Below are 17,671 nucleotides of genomic sequence, written 5' to 3'. Positions count from 1 at the left end.
GGCACCGCATCCCAGTGTTGATGACAAGATGAGGCCCAATGCTGAAAAATCAATATCTTAGTTTGGAACGCAAATGTGAGCAGCGTTTGTAATTAAGGCAGGGAAGTATACAGTGGCTCAATATGTGGGTTTCCCTTCAGTTGCACCACCACTTTGACTTTGACATCACCCTCTGCATAATTTCCATCCCATCGTGAAGTCACAATTTTCAAACTTCCAGAGAGCTGGAGCCATGCAGACGGTAGCTTGTGATATTCTCTTATCAGCATCACCTGCAGCTCCTGGTCAACATGCGTCTGCAGGGGCCCACTTGTCAAATGGTGGCTGATGGTACAGGAGAAACCCATTATTTTTCTATGCCAATGCCGGGTCTTTATAAACTTGGAAGGGCAGTGGAGCCTCATTAAATAGGAGCACAGGCTTCAGAGCGGGCATTCTTTCCCCTCTCAATGCTTAAAAAACATCACAGAGGTCTCTGCACAGAAAAGATAGTAGTTGCGGAGGTAGAGGTCTCCACATGTAGGTTTGTGAATTTGAATTGTTTGCACGAGTAGTACTCTGACCATACTACTAAATACAGTTGGTGAATCAGGCCCACCATTAATGGTGATTAGATTCTTAGCTGCACTCAATAAAATTAACATCTGTGATAGGCTGACGATAATCCTAGACTTAGGTGACAGATCTCTAACTGAAAACAAGCTGGCATAAAATACTTTTGTAATGTAGAACATTCTCTTTATGTAACATCTAATCATGGATGCAAATAAATACATCTGTGGACATTCTCACCACAATCCTTGGTCTGAGCCTTTCAATTGCATTTCCAGCTTATTATTGCTAGTGCCAAATATTGGTTTATTGACAGAGTCATTGAATAATATCTGTATATTTTATGTAATTTGTTTCTTAGATTGAGTGGTCTGAACGCTGCTTTTGTTAATATCAAAATCTCCCCATTGGTCATCATTACAAGTGGCTGGTAAATTTCAATGCGTTTAGTGATGTGTAGTGTACATTCTGAAGCCACATGCACATGTTCTATGGGGCAGGGCAGCCGCGGTCGGTAGTAGGAGTTCTTGCAGGGCGGTGACGTGCGGAGGTAGAGGGTCAGGGTGGGGGGTAGTAATGTATGTATTACGGAGTTTAACAGGTAAGTAAACATATAAATAAATAAAACGAATTTCGTTGTGCGCACTGCATCGCATTTGGTGATGCAGTGCACGCAAATAAATTCGTTTTACTTATATGTTTACTTACCTGTTAAACTCCATAATCCATACATTACTACCCCCACCCTGCCTCTCTCCCTCCCCACCTCACCGCCCTGCAAGAACCCCTACTACCGACCGCGGCTGCCGATAGGACAGAGTTGGGGGTATTATGGCAATATATATTTTTATAATATGTTTGAAATGCCTTCTATCAACCGATTTATAGAATGTATTAATGGCGCCGCTATGTGCAAGGGCTTACATGCCATTATGTGCAATATGTAGTTTTGTATTTAGGTTCTGTGAGAAAATTCTGAGATGTGGATAACATTTCTTAGGAGCCCAAAAAGTGCTAGTTATTTCTTTCTTTCAAGAAAAAAATCTTTACTTTTTTTGCACATTGAGTTTTAATGAATGTTTCTCAGAATATTCAAAGAGTGTATTTAGATTTCTTTGTAAGCCAGTAGGTGTCAAATCTAATTAAATTAAATCTTCAGCATACAAAACTGAAATGCAGCAACAATTTCCTAACCTAGGAGGGAAATTATTAATGGAACAGAATAGGTTTGGTAAATCACATAAATACAAAGGAAAAAGCAAAGGAGCTGATAAACAAACCTGTTTTAGACTATTTTTAGCTGCAGTTAGCTCCGAGAGCTCTCTGCCACGCCCCAACAGCACTTTACAGCAGGTTGATGAGTGTAGGGCAACTAATAATCTTAAAAGTGTGGCAGGTAAACCCATTTGTGCAAGTTTCCCCCAAAAAATTAGAAGATCAATGCTGTCAAAGGGCATGACGAAATCAATGAATGCAGCCTAAATGTATTAGTTTATCAATTTTACATATTTATCTAAGATTGTTTGAAGGATCGCTATGTGTCTAGTGTAGATCAATTCTTTCAAAAGCCAGATTGTTCATAAGGCAGAAAGTTCTCCTTTTCCAACCAATCAGCAAGATGTTAATGGATGCTTTTGGCAAAGATCTTGCCCAGTGTCCAGTAAGGCTATTTGTAATTTTGGAGATTAGTTTTGATCCTCTTTTAGGTCGAGCCTGGACAGTGAATGCACTGCTTTGCGAGGCATGCTGTCTTGGAGTATGGACTTGAAGCGCCACCCACTCTGTCCCCATATTTTTCTTTGGCTTGTGTCATTGTTCTTTGCAAATGCTGGCTTCAGATTTGTTAATAGGCATGTAAGTACCACCTTGTCTTCATTTGTGACCTCCCATGAGGACTGGACCTTTTACTTCTGTTGTTACATGGTATGTCTTATTTACTCTGTAAGCACTCTTTTCTTTAAGGAGTTTCTCCTACTACAGGCACGACATGCTTTCCTGCAACATTCACCGCACCATGTGGGCTTTAACTTTCCAAGCAGCCCTGGACAAAGGCGGCCGCTTCTTTGAAGTGAAATAGGCCTCGCATTTTCAAGAGTCTCAGCTACTGACAGTGTAAATGACAATTCCTTTTATTTATGTGTTAATTATCAAAACAGATAAATAAAAGGCATTGTCATTTACAATGCGAATAGATAAACTCCCGCCAATACGAGACCTATTGCATTGCAAATTAGTGTTATACAATGGAAGGATTACACTCCCAGTCCATGATGCAGGAATGTTACATGAGAGATTGTATTAGGCAAACAGTGGTTCTAAAATATATCCTCATGAGCATAGAGAGGAGCATTTTAAGGAAGGCCACAGCCAGTGGGAGAGCGGGGCTTTAGTAAGGCAGCGCAATAGTATTTAGTTGCTGCTTTTGCTACTCTACTGATACATACATATCAATATCTTTATTTTTATATTGGAAAAATAATTGTTTGATAGATGTACTACAGTTCAAAAAATGGCAGATTTTACTGGAAATGAAAACAAATGTTGAAAAACATTGTCAAGGGATGGGTTCTTGGCTTTGCGACTCAACAAATCCACATTCATCAGGTAGAGCACCTCATGGGTACACTAGGGTAAACTTCATATTTGTTATTACCAACCCTCGCCTCACCTAAACACCTCTAACCCATCAGTATATTTCTTCAATCCAACAAGAAAATTTCAGAAGCACTGTCAAGGTCTTCACATACTATTCACCTGATATATACCAAGCACTGATGTCTTTGTTTGCTGTAAATTCCTCTCTTTGGTATTTTGCTCGAATCCACTGCTCTTTCAAAACCCTGAGGCAAAAAAGAATATTCTGATGAGTTTTTGATGTTTGGATGCGTGCATTACAGTACATTGAGCAGAAGAGTTAGAATGTTCTACTTTATACAGGCAACCTCAGAGCACTTAGTAGAATTTTTTTATACCAGTTCACGTTTCATTTTGGGCACTTCATCTACAGAGGCACATGGGCACTGCACTCGTACTTGACACATATGGCACTCGCCCATCGCTGCACATATGTGCCACTGCCCTCTCACGGATCACGTTTCGTCTCAGCACAGCGGATCAGAATGTACTTCTCTCAAACTAAGCCTTACGTTATATATGTACATATATATTGTGCTAATTGTTTCCTATATATACTGAATCACCGTGGTATATATCAGGATACCTCTAATGCCTTTCTTGATGTAGTCTCGAGAAGGAAAGTTCATTCCGATCAGTACAGACTAAGCAACAAGAATGAATATCGCCTCACCCAGAGAAGGAACTTGTATATACTAAAGGGAACCCAATTAGCAATACTAAAGCCTTTTAAAACAGAATAATGTATTTTATTTGCTGATCTGACACTTTACTCAGGTGTGCGCAATAAAGCGAATCACCCTGGTAAAGAGCATCAACGCTTGGCTGAAAACAAGAGTGAGTGCATTTACTCATTGGCGCCAGTGCACTGAGCACACTACAAACGTGGTTCTCACTGGGTTGAATTATTTCAATCAACAGAGCACCATGGCTTTAGAAAGTCTTTGTTAGAGTTTCTAAAGGGTTGTTGTGTAGGAATCCCTTCCAGGTTCGTGGACTTGGCTGGAGAATCACATTTTTTATTTGATTGATTTATTGCGATTTTATATAGCGAAAACTTTACCCGAAGGTGTCAGAGTGCTTTACAAAAGGACCAGTTACATTACGGAAGGACTTCAGAGTACATGAGTTACAAAAAAGATACAAACAGAAAAACTCTAAATTCACATAAGAATGATAGTAAGTACAAAAGTCTGCTACAGATACTAGTGGTTAAAGTTGCTCATATACAAGTTGCAAATTCACTCAAGGAAAAGATACAAACAGATACATTCTAAACTCACATAAGAATGCTAGTAAGTACAAATGTCTACTACAGATTTATATATATATATATATATATATCTATATATATATATATATATATATATATATATACACATGCGCAAACAAACAGTTCCGGTAACTTGCCAGTTCCGCTCACGGATGGGTCGAGGTAGGGCTCCCGGTCACCCTGTATATTCAAAACAAGTTCCCATACTTGTAAAAAGAAACGTACTCGACACTCCAAAATTGCATGTAGAAATTTAATGGCAGGAAACAACGCGTTTCACCTCTCGGCTTGATCACGTTTCAGCCGTGAAAACCCAACAGTGTCCTTTAAATTTGTTTGCAAACAGAGAAATAGGACTATCCCATTGTGACAAAAACAAACAGTGCAGAATAGTGGCGGCCATTACTGACTGGTGTAACATATCCTTTCTCAGTCGTGTGATACACTGTGAGAGTGTGGATGCAAAGTCCAGATTATATATGTATCTTTAACATACAATAACAATAATGTTTTTAAATCAACATTGTAAATGGACCTTGTAAATGGGTTATCAAATGTCACGCTGTTGCATCTAAAACGCTGTCAATTAGAGGAAAAATACACATAATTACAATTACGTCTTAGTTGACACTAGATGATGAATGTTAATGCAGGTTCATCTATCCACATTGTTAGAGTCCCGCCCTAGTGGGCATGTTGACAAATCGATAAAGTATTATGTGTCAACAACATACATTCGACATTTCAACCTGTGCTAGGGTCCCGCCCAAGTGGGCATGTAACCCGATCTCCAAATATCTCATAGCACGTGTCCATAGTACATTGTTCCAACCCAATCTTTGCAGGTTAATCCACAAGGTATTTTTCAAGTTAATGGTCCAACCAAATCATTCAGAAAGCCTATAAAAAGTTAAAAATATAAAATCAGACACCAGGAAGGCACACTTTAGATACATGTCAATTCAGTACATCAATATTTTCTCATGCAAGATGAACAGCCAGTTCTTCATTGAAATTTAACCCATTCGGGGTCATACATTCAAAGTCTATTATGTATCTCGACTCAAGTTTACGTAGGGCCAGTTTCCTGTCGCCTCCACGCATTCCCATATCAATCATATCTATTACGACCATTCTCAGATTATTTACATTCTGGAAGTGATGCTCATAGAAATGTTGTGCCACAGGGTACTGTTCGTTATGATTTTTATTTGCCCTTAGATGTTCCATAACTCTCTTTTTAGCTGTGTGTATTGTACTGCCTACGTACCATTTGTTGCACGGGCAGACAAGTACATAGACACAGTACATGGTGTTGCATGAGAGTGATTTACGAATAGCAAATTCTCTGCCAGAAGTGGGGATGGTTAAAGTTACACAATCCTTACTGTTTCTACATGCCTTACATTTTCTACAGCATCTGAAACCTGGCTTACCCTTTGTCGGATTTTTGCTGTTAACAGAATTGTGGCTCATTTCTAAAAATCTTTTTAATTTCATTGGCTTGACCTGAGAAAGTCGTGATGAATCTTACTTTCTCGTCCTCAGTTGTTACACGATTAGGATTCAGCAGTTCATTTTTAACAGTTGCATCTGCCCTCACACATGCCTGCCTGATGGTTTTGTTCTTGTACCCACGTTCTCTGAAGCGTACACACATTTTCTCCTTTTCAACTTCATATGCTTCTGTAACACCAATGAACCTGTTAGAAATGAACTGCTGAATCCTAATCGTGTAACAACTGAGGACGAGAAAGTAAGATTCATCACAACTTTCTCAGGTCAAGCCAATGAAATTAAAAAGATTTTTAGAGAACATTGGCATGTCCTCTTAACGGATAACCATCTCAAAATGCATCTAAATACGAATCCCCAGATTACATTTCGAAAGTGTAGATCTCTAAAGGATGAAATGAGCCACAATTCTGTTACCAGCAAAAATCCGACAAAGGGTAAGCCAGGTTTCAGATGCTGTAGAAAATGTAAGGCATGTAGAAACAGTAAGGATTGTGTAACTTTAACCATCCCCACTTCTGGCAGAGAATTTGCTATTCGTAAATCACTCTCATGCAACACCATGTACTGTGTCTATGTACTTGTCTGCCCGTGCAACAAATGGTACGTAGGCAGTACAATACACACAGCTAAAAGAGAGTTATGGAACATCTAAGGGCAATTAAAAATCATAACGAACAGTACCCTGTGGCACGACATTTCTATGAGCATCACTTCCAGAATGTAAATAATCTGAGAATGGTCGTAATAGATATGATTGATATGGGAATGCGTGGAGGCGACAGGAAACTGGCCCTACGTAAACTTGAGTCGAGATACATAATAGACTTTGAATGTATGACCCCGAATGGGTTAAACTTTAATGAAGAACTGTCTGTTCATCTTGCATGAGAAAATATTGATGTACTGAATTGACATGTATCTAAAGTGTGCCTTCCTGGTGTCTGATTTTATATTTTTAACTTTTTATAGGTTTTCTGAATGATTTTGTTGGACCATTAACTTGAAAAATACCTTGTGGATTAACCTGCAAAGATTGGGTTGGAACAATGTACTATGGACACGTCCTATGAGATATTTGGAGATCGGGGTACATGCCCACTTGGGCGGGACCCTAGCACAGGTTGAAATGTCGAATGTATGTTGTTGACACACAAAATTTTATCGATTTGTCAACATGCCCACTAGGGCGGGACTCTAACAATGTGGATAGATGAACCTGCATTAACATTCATCAGCTAGTGTCAACTAAGACGTAATTGTAATTATGTGTATTTTTCCACTAATTGACAGCGTTTTAGATGCAACAGCGTGACATTCGATAACCCATTTACAAGGTCCATTTACAATGTTGATTTAAAAACATTATTGTTATTGTATGTTAAAGATACATATATAATCTGGACTTTGCATCCACACTCTCACAGTGTATCACACGACTGAGAAAGGATATGTTACACTAGTCAGTAATGGCCGCCACTATTCTGCACTGTTTGTTTTTGTCACAATGGGATAGTCCTATTTCTCTGTTTACAAACAAATTTAAAGGACACTGTTGGGTTTTCACGGGCGAAACGTGATCAAGCCGAGAGGTGAAACGCGTTGTTTCCTGCCATTAAATTTCTACATGCACCAGCAATTTTGGAGTGTCGAGTACGTTTCTTTTAACAAGTATGGGAACTTGTTTTGAATATATATATATATATATATATATATATATATATATATATATATATATATATATATCAGCACAAATCTTCAAACCTCCACTGCACAGCGGCGAGAGAAGCGACAGACCCCACGCTTTCCAGGCAAGATGTTTATTTAATCCTTGTGCCTTCCAAAATGCAACGTTTCGACTACTGATGTAGTCTTGTTCACACACCACATTGCACAAAGTGGAAACTTTTTTATATCATATGCAGTGAGGACACACCCTTCCGGGTCCCACCTCCAAACGTGAGTCACATGGTTCAACATTTAAAACAACAGAAACAGAGCCTTAATTAAAGGCACAGTGCACTGTGACGCCATGTAAATATAACATTGTTGCAAACCAGATTGAAACCATTCACGGGAGCCCATTAATGTACTCACATGGATCATAATGGAATATACAGTGACATTATAACTGATAATTTAAAATAACCGCATGAATGCGTGAAGATTTCTTATGGAGGTTAACTAAGAACAATAATATGCATAAATGCTTGTTATTGATCACAAAAGTCACACGTTAATCTCACGCAGGTAACTGTGTTATCTTTCCTGAATATTCACAAATAACCGCATGAATGCGAAAAGAAAAAAAAAAATCTCATAGGGTTGACCTGAGAACAATGATGTGCATGAATGCAATGTGAATTTCATAAAACTCCATAAGATAATGTCTGATTGTTTCACTTTCATGGACTTGCAACATAAATCTATTCATTCAAATCATGGCAGTGCTCTGCAATTTGTTGCTGTAGCATACAACACCAAAAAATGTTGACTTTAAAACATCAAAACAGCACCTAAGTGTACTATACAATTATGAACACATTATAGTCCCAATTTCATATATATGAAAGAGTATATATATCTGTACAATGTTCATTTGTACCAATATCATAATTATACAAGAACTATTTACATCAAAATTGTATGTAAAAAAACAAAAAGTGCTTAAATAAATAACCAGTGAAATAAAAATCACACAAAAAAAGAAATTCCCAAGTGTTTGTTTAAAAAACTGTGCTGTCTAGAGAACTGAGCAGCCAGACCTTTAAGAGACAGGACTACAGAATACCTAAAAATAGGTGATGCAATACAGAATTTCATATATATACACACTATATACAATTTTATTCATTGTACTCACGTTGTATCCACTATGTAAATTGTCATACGGAGTGTTAGTGAAAAATGAATGTACCTACAGGAAGTTGTGCAAGTCCTCCGTCGCATTCAACCCATTTGGTTGTTTGCTGTCGAGTTTGATAATATATTGCGTTTCCAACCGGCGCAACATTTTGTCACGATCGCCTCCTCGTCTGAGGGGAGCCACGGAGTCAATGACATAATAGGTAAGACATGAAAAATCCCTATTGTGCCTGCTGTTGAAATGACGCGCCACTGGGTATGCCCCATCATGGTTGACTATGGCTCTGAGGTGCTGCAGTATTCTGACATGCACCTGTGCACCAGTACTGCCCACATAACGTAGGCCGCAAGTGCAAGTTAAGACGTATACCGCAAACTCCGTACGGCAGTTGTAATTGCCTTGAATAGAAAATTCAGTATCAGTGAACGGAGTGCGATAATGAGTGGTATTTTGTCCAAACTTGCATGCCCGACAGGAGGAACACTTGTGGAAACCCTTTCTTCCAAACCATTGATCCAACCTAGGCAATTCAGGGCTGGATTGTGATAACTTGCTGCGCATGCTAAACGCGCGCCTGAATGTAATTGTAGGCTTGTCAGGAGTTAGATCACGTAAAACTCCGTCTGTTTTAAGGACTGCCCAATGTTTGTTTACTATGGATTTAATCTTGCGGTGCTGTTGACTATAGCTTGTTATTAGTCTGCTGGAATTCGAGGTTGTATCACTCTCAAGGGGTTTAGGTAATAGCAAAGAGTCTCTAGTTCTTTCATAGCTTTTCCTTAATGCAGTGGCAAGACAGGATTTACTATATCCTCTTGCCTCCAGTCTCGCAAGCATTGCGGATGCCCCTTCCTCAAATTTAGCCTGGGTGTTGCATATTCGCTTAAGGCGTAGCAGTTCACCCAGCGGGATGCTCATAATGACATGTTGTGGGTGACCACTGCTGGCATGAAGAATACTATTGCCAGCAGTGGACTTCCTGTGGAGGGCAGTGATGATCTGATTATTGATGATATTAATAGATACATCAAGAAATTCAGCAGTGCTTTCACTAATGTTGGAAGTGAAAAATAGGTTGGAATGATTTTTGTTAAGTGCATCCACAAAAATCCGAGCACTGCTAATGTCCCCCTCCCACACACAAAAAATATCATCAATAAAACGCATCCAATATTTGACGGATTCAAATCCAGTAATGCCAGGTAGCTCCTGCTCCTCCCACAGCCCCACGTGCAAGCACGCGTAGCTGGGAGAGAAGCAGGAACCCATGGCTACACCACGTATTTGCTTCCATATGTCCTTACCAAACAAGAAAAAGTTATTGTTTAGACACCACAATACCAAGTTACAGATCATTTTGTTGTGGCTATAGTATGCACATGACTTACGTCCCAGGAAATGCTTTATACCCTCAATTCCTTTGTGGTGTTCGATACACGTATATAAAGACTCAATGTCCAGGGTTATTATGCACCAATCCTTTTGCCATGATATGGCTTCCAATTTGGATAAAAAGTCACCAGTGTCTTTGATATAACTTGGTAATCCCTGGACATGATCTTGTAAATAAAAATCTATGTATCGAGAAACATTTTCACCCATGCTGTTAATTGCGGAGATGATGGGTCTCCCGGGAGTTGGATTTTGTCTCTTGTGCACCTTTGGAATTAGGTACATATGCGGAATGACTGGATGTTCCTTCAGTAAAAATGCACATTCAGTGGAGGTGATTAGGCTGTCTCTTTTGTAGCCTAACAGCATTTTTTTTGAGGCTCTCCTTCGCTTGTTTGTATTGAACGCCGTTGCTAAGTTTATAACAATTTTCATTGTCTAACTGACGTTTTGCTTCCGCAATGTATTGCTCCTTTTGCCACAACACTATGTTCCCCCCCTTATCAGAGGGACTCACAATGATTTCTTGGTTTTTAGATAGCTTGGTCATTAAATTGTGGTACTCTTTGGTTGGAAAACTGGACATGTCCTTTTTAGTGTAGACCTTTTTGTTGAGTCTTTTTAGGTCCTCCACAATACAGTCATGATAAATGTCCACCGCATCCCTCGGCATGACGGGGACAAATTTACTCTTGGGTTTGATGGGACTTTCACCAGCACCTTTCTGAGGGACATCAATTTCACGCAGTTCCCTTTGAGTGTCAGGAACATCCGCATTTGTATCCGTTGCTGGAATTCCAGTGTTGAGATTACACAGAGTGATGAGAGTTCTCGCATCATTAGCTGGTACCAGAGCGGGACTCTGCTCACTGGTAACTTTTTTGTTAGAATCCGTTGTGATGGCATCGGGTTTTGATTTGATCGCATAGAATTTTTGCAGTTTTAATTTTCTAATGTAGAGGTAGACATCAGCTCTGGTGTTTGTATAGTTAAAAGAGCTCTCAGGGCAAAAATTCAAACCTAGTTTGAGGATTTGTTCTTCAGCAGTGGTTAATGTCATGTCCGATAAATTGACTATTGTGCTTGCGTCAATTATTGCTTGTTGGTTTTCTTTTTGAACCATTTCTTTTTTGGCAATTGCGGCTCCTTTGGCGCGCTTTCTTCTTGCCCTCCGCCTTGCATTTTTCCTTTTCCTGCATTGCGTGAGCGTGTCCGCGGGCCTTGCGCTTGCATTTGAGCCTCGACCAAAAAATCAATCTCCTCACCTACATCAAGAATATCAAGAGAGGGATTGTCATCTGTTAGACTTGATAAAGACCCGCATATGCTGGATGAGCCAGCTAAAGAAATGGTATCCGTGGACGTTGTTTCAAGGTTCTCCATTGCTGTGCCCGAGTTTTGTTGAGACACGGTTATTTTTGCTTTTAAGGCTGTTTTCTGTATTTGCCGCTGTTTTTTTGCTTGGTCATATTTGCGAGCAAATGTGTAAATTTGTCCGGTCTCATAATCATTGAGATCTCTTGCGAATTTATTAATTTTCCGCGTCTTGATTTTATCCTCATGTTTTTTAAGACGCTCGCTGATGTCTTTGTGCCCTTTGATAATTATTGCCTGCGTTTCTGCGTCACTTATTGCATCCAAGTCCTTGTTGATTTGTAATATTTCGTCCAACAATACAGCCCGGTCTATAATAGCGTATTTGATCAAGAGCTTTATTAAGTTCATGGATGCTCCCAAATTGAGTTCTCCCCATTCCTTGAGCATATTGGGGTTTGGATCCACAAAACTTGGTGCCAGCATGATTCGTAGCCCTCTTGGGACTCGTCCGACCTCTTCATATTTTGTGAGTGATTTGTGCTCCCACCACTTCGTAATCTCTGAACGAGATTTTTTTTCCAATAGAGTTAACATTTTTTTGACATCCTGATTCCCTGTAGCGGCGGCACTGGCTTGAGTAAGTTTGCTACCTACTCCACGTGGTATCTGTGCAAACAGAGTGTCTGCTGCCGCCTCCCGCTCTGTTTCGGAGCTGGCTGCCATAGCTTCGAGCAGCCCAGTTGAGTGGTGTAATTTTGGAAGTTTTCAATGTGCACACCAATGTTGAGGAGCTTGGGTCAGAGTGATTTATACCCAGCGCGTTCTGCACGCCGCCTTGGAATCGAGCGCTGCCTCCTCACCCGACGTTGATTGATGCAACGGACCCCGCCTCTCTCCACACAACGCGGTGGCCGGTAATCAAACTAGCCTCCCCCAGCGCGAAGAAATTTGAGCACTCCGTCAATTGTTCGTGTCAGGGAGCTCGTCGCTGTCGTATTCCTCCAGGAATTCGCATCCACGTTCGGTTGTTTGTTCGAAGAGCCGCTTCAAAGAGGAGGGGGTGCTGCCAGCGGAGACAGCCAGCTTCCGCAATAATATCAGCACAAATCTTCAAACCTCCACTGCACAGCAGCGAGAGAAAAGACAGACCCCACGCTTTCCAGGCAAGATGTTTATTTAATCCTTGTGCCTTCCAAAATGCAACGTTTCGACTACTGACGTAGTCTTGTTCACACACCACATTGCACAAAGTGGAAACTTTTTTATATCATATGCAGTGAGGACACACCCTTCCGGGTCCCACCTCCAAACGTGAGTCACATGGTTCAACATTTAAAACAACAGAAACAGAGCCTTAATTAAAGGCACAGTGCACTGTGACGCCATGTAAATATAACATTGTTGCAAACCAGATTGAAACCATTCACGGGAGCCCATTAATGTACTCACATGGATCATAATGGAATATACAGTGACATTATAACTGATAATTTAAAATAACCGCATGAATGCGTGAAGATTTCTTATGGAGGTTAACTAAGAACAATAATATGCATAAATGCTTGTTATTGATCACAAAAGTCACACGTTAATCTCACGCAGGTAACTGTGTTATCTTTCCTGAAAATTCACAAATAACCGCATGAATGCGAAAAGAAAAAAAAAAAAAATCTCATAGGGTTGACCTGAGAACAATGATGTGCATGAATGCAATGTGAATTTCATAAAACTCCATAAGATAATGTCTGATTGTTTCACTTTCATGGACTTGCAACATAAATCTATTCATTCAAATCATGGCAGTGCTCTGCAATTTGTTGCTGTAGCATACAACACCAAACAATGTTGACTTTAAAACATCAAAACAGCACCTAAGTGTACTATACAATTATGAACACATTATAGTCCCAATTTCATATATATGAAAGAGTATATATATCTGTACAATGTTCATTTGTACCAATATCATAATTATACAAGAACTATTTACATCAAAATTGTATGTAAAAAAACAAAAAGTGCTTAAATAAATAACCAGTGAAATAAAAATCACACAAAAAAAGAAATTCCCAAGTGTTTGTTTAAAAAACTGTGCTGTCTAGAGAACTGAGCAGCCAGACCTTTAAGAGACCCAATTTCATATATATGAAAGAGTATATATATATTTGTACATTGTTCATTTGTACCAATATCATAATTATACAAGAACTATTTACATCAAAATTGATATACAAGATGCAAAATCACTCAAGATTACATTTTAAGAGGCGCTTAGGGTTGGAAAATTATATATTTTATATTTACAGGGCATGAACTCCTTGACCGATTCAGCCAGGCCTTGAGGTGCTGCTGCACTCACGAGCGTTGGTCTTTGGCCTGGAGGGATCCCAGAGGTGGTGATAATGCCAGAGGTTATTGTTACTGTTATCAGCTTGTAACTTGATCGGGAGTCTAGGGTGGGAGGCTCCTTCTTAGACCTCTTCTGTACCAGTTTTAGGGCCTTAGAGCTCGCCCTTGAATCATGTATCCCTTAATCAGCCATGTTGGTGGAGTAGGACCTCCCTCGTGAAGTTTTCTGGGAGCGAATTAGGGTGATTGGGGAAGATGGCTGGGTATATAATTTAATACATAAAAAACAAAAGAGTGGAACTAAAGAAACTTGAGCCGATAAAAAGATTAAAAAAGTCACTTATTTTGTAAAAGAACCCTCACTCACCAACCTAGTTGGTGACATGCTTCATCATAGGGTTCCCAAGTACCCCTCTGGTCTGCTACAATGCCTGTATATTCCATTGAGGGCGCAATGGCGGCTCGTTGGAACGAGGAATGACTACGCGGCTCGGGAGAATTTATAACTTTCGGCAATTCTTTAATTGGTGACCTGAACAAGGAGAAACTACAAAACAGAGATGGCTCACAGCTGTAATAAAAGCGAGTGGAGATTTATACTCCAGGAAGGCACACATTAATTGGTATTGCATGTTGGAAAGTGGAACTTCTGACAGAGAATCCTTCGATATAGCCGTTCATCAAGAAATAATACCGGCGGAACCACAAACGCCCTAGTCCTGATGAGGCCTGAAAATTGAATAGGCTGAAACGCGTCAACACTTTTTTGTTTTAAAGGCACCAGCAAAACATTTTGGAACATTTGAAAGAAACTCATAGGGAGTTTATAAAAATAAATAGAGATTTATGGCTATATCTCTTATACTCTCCTCTAAGATTGGTGACCTTTATGTATAAGGAATGCTTTTGCTTATAATATGGTTATAGGCATCCTTTTGTGAAATTTATCAAGGGCGAAGAAATTTGTAGGTTCAAAAAAAAAATACTAAAAATATATGTATTATTTTTTTGTTGGACTTGAAAATATTGTGTGTATGTATATAATGTTTTTCGTGTGTATATTGTATATATATGTATATTTTATATAATGTTGTGTATATGTATATATGTGTTTTCAAAGTAGTGACTAAAACACTATACTTTGCTGAAAAAAAGAAGATAAAATACATACCACAAATAATATCTATTTTGAAAAATTCTTTTCTGGCTTCCATTGGTTAAGGAAATTAGAGATACAGATTTATTTCATTAGTGTAGATACACATTGGAAAGAGATAATTAATGGTATCTTTTTTCTCCATTTGTTTAGAGTATTGATCCCTAGGCATCATTGTTTTCTATTTACAATGCCTGGTTACAGCAGAGCAGGGTTTTATTTTGTGTGAAAACGTGATGGTGCAAAGAATTGTGTGTTAAAATAACCTTTATTTGCCCAGTAATAGTTTAATGATGGGGGAATAAGGTAAAGGATATAAACAGTGTAATGGATGTTGTGAACTGGGTAAATTGGCCAGTTACATCCTGTGGTAAAACAAAAAATAATGGTCTACATGTTTCAGTCTCCTTTTGCCAATCGCAAGGCTTTCGTTAGGACCAAACTGCCACGGCGGTACGGGCACCCTAAGGCACACCCAAACCTGAGGCAGAAACACACTCGTGACGTGAGAGCCTAGTGCCAAACCGGTATCTGGCTTTAACGGATGTGTGACTATAAGCCACCGCCCGCCTGGACCCGTGATGTAAGGTTTACATACATTGACAATTGATTCGCCTTCTAACAATGCTTTGATGGTGGTATGAGAACCGTAAGTTGCGTGGTACCTCTGTGTTTTTGCCTCAGGTTAGGGTGCGCCTTAGCGTGCGCATACCGCCTTGGCAGTTTGGTACTGACAAAAGCTTTGCGATTGGCACAAAGAGGCTGAAACATGTAGACCATTGTTTTTGTTTTACCACAGGATTTAACTGCCCAATTTACCCAGTTCACAACATCCTTATTCCCCCATAATTAAGCTATTACTGGGCAAATAAAGGTAATTTTAACACACATAATTCTTTGCACCATCACGTTTTCACACTCAATAAAAACCCGCTCCGCTGTAACCAGGCATTGTAGCACACCAGAGGGGCACTCGGCCTCTCTGGTGGGAACTCTATGATGAAGCATGTCACCAACTAGGTTGGTAAGGGAGGGTTCTTTAACAAAATAAGAGTGACTTTTTTCATCTTTTTATCGGCTCACGTTTCTTTAGGTCCACTCTTTTGTTGTTTATGTATTGAATCTTAGGGGGACTAAGAGTGACTTCACTTTCCCTCTCTCTCTCGTTGATTGATTATGGCTATATAATTTGGCAGTAGCAGTGCATGCAGTCTGGCAATAGGGAGGAGACTCAGTTAGTTCAGGGTTACAGATTGATCCCCTAATATCCCACCAGTGCCCCCAGTGATGTGCCTCATAGCTGGTTGTAAGGTCGAGTAATGTCTGCAAACTTACTTTATGGAAGATGAGTACAGCTAATCTGAGATAATTCTAGAAAAAGCAGTGTTTCAACGGTGGCCATCTGAGGGTCAGGCGCAGTATCAAGGGTCCCCAATGGTATAGAGCTTGAGGTGGGCAGTATAGCATGGCTAAGAGCACCTACCATACATCTGGCGGCAAGTACGTAGTAAGAAAACAAGTTACTTACCTGTAACTTTGGTTCCCCAATATTGGTAACTTTCATAGATTCCCATGCTTTGTATCATTCCCCGTCATCGGAATGGGAGCCTCGGTAAATAAAAAATACCATAGCAGTAAGCACAAAGTGAAAAAATAGGCCTAGGCCTCATCTCATTTTGTAGCTTAGCCACCTCTTTTTGTAAAAGAGACCAAATTCTTGCAATAGCCAATCAGAGGAGCCTCACCCCATAGAACCTTCCTGAGAGAGCCTCAGAGTCTCAGATTTTCGTAGCCGTTGTGAACAGCAACATCATTGAACAATAAGGCTGAGCTTTCCCAGGGGAGGAGGGTGGGCGCATGAGAATCTATGAAAGTTACCAATACTGGGGAACCAAAGTGACAGGTAAGTAACTTGTTTTCTTGCCCCAGTATTGGAACTTTAATAGATTCCCATGCTTTGTATCAGAATAGCTAGCAGTAAAGAGAAAGCATATTTTGTCATTTGTATATCTGTAAATGTCATACATAATCCTGATAAGAAAAAACAGATACACGTTGGCATTACAAAGCAGAACAACCACAAGTAATACAAAATATGCAATACAGGAAGGCGGGATAGAAAGGAAAGCTCACCGACTTATTGAAAAAGGTTCCTCAAGACCGCTTGGCCCACTGCCGCATCCTCTTTCACAGAAGAATCCAAGCAGTAGTGGCGAGTGAAGGTGTGGACACTGCTCCATGTCGCCGCTCTACATATGTCCTTGATCGGGACACCTGAGAATAGAGCCACCGATGAAGCCATTGACCTCGTAGGTTGAGCACGAACTGCTCGCTGAAGCGGCTTGCCCGCTTCTCGATGGCAAAACTGGATTGCCCTTGATATCCACAACCCTTTCGCGGAGCACTGTATGAAACAAAAAGCTGGGAAGACCTCCTGAACAGTTTCGTCCGCTCCAAGTAGAATTTGAGACATCTATGAATGTCCAAAAAATGTAACGCCCTCTCTGCTGGGGTGGAGGGCCGCGGGAAGAAGGACTTTAAGATCACCGGCTCATTCAGATGGAATTCTGAGGGGACCTTTCGAATAAATTTAGGATTTGTCCGCAGGATGAGAACA

The 17,671-nt window shown here is 40.0% G+C and overlaps 1 protein-coding gene across 1 annotated transcript in view; it reads right to left on the bottom strand.

Annotated features, from left to right (window-relative positions):
* ADAP2 (ArfGAP with dual PH domains 2) overlaps positions 1-17,671 on the bottom strand; it is a 263,061-nt gene that overhangs the window by 106,652 nt on the left and 138,738 nt on the right. Inside the window, exon 4 of the mRNA XM_086930890.1 lies at positions 3,307-3,392. Within this exon, the coding sequence (XP_086787016.1) occupies positions 3,307-3,392 (86 nt within the window). The remainder of the gene's footprint in view (positions 1-3,306; positions 3,393-17,671) is intronic.

This window comes from Lissotriton vulgaris, chromosome 7 (assembly GCF_964263255.1).
Source record: "Lissotriton vulgaris chromosome 7, aLisVul1.2, whole genome shotgun sequence".
Lineage (NCBI taxonomy): Eukaryota > Metazoa > Chordata > Amphibia > Caudata > Salamandridae > Lissotriton > Lissotriton vulgaris.
Note: the sequence above shows the minus strand (reverse complement) of the source record. Positions and strands in the feature narration are given on the sequence as shown.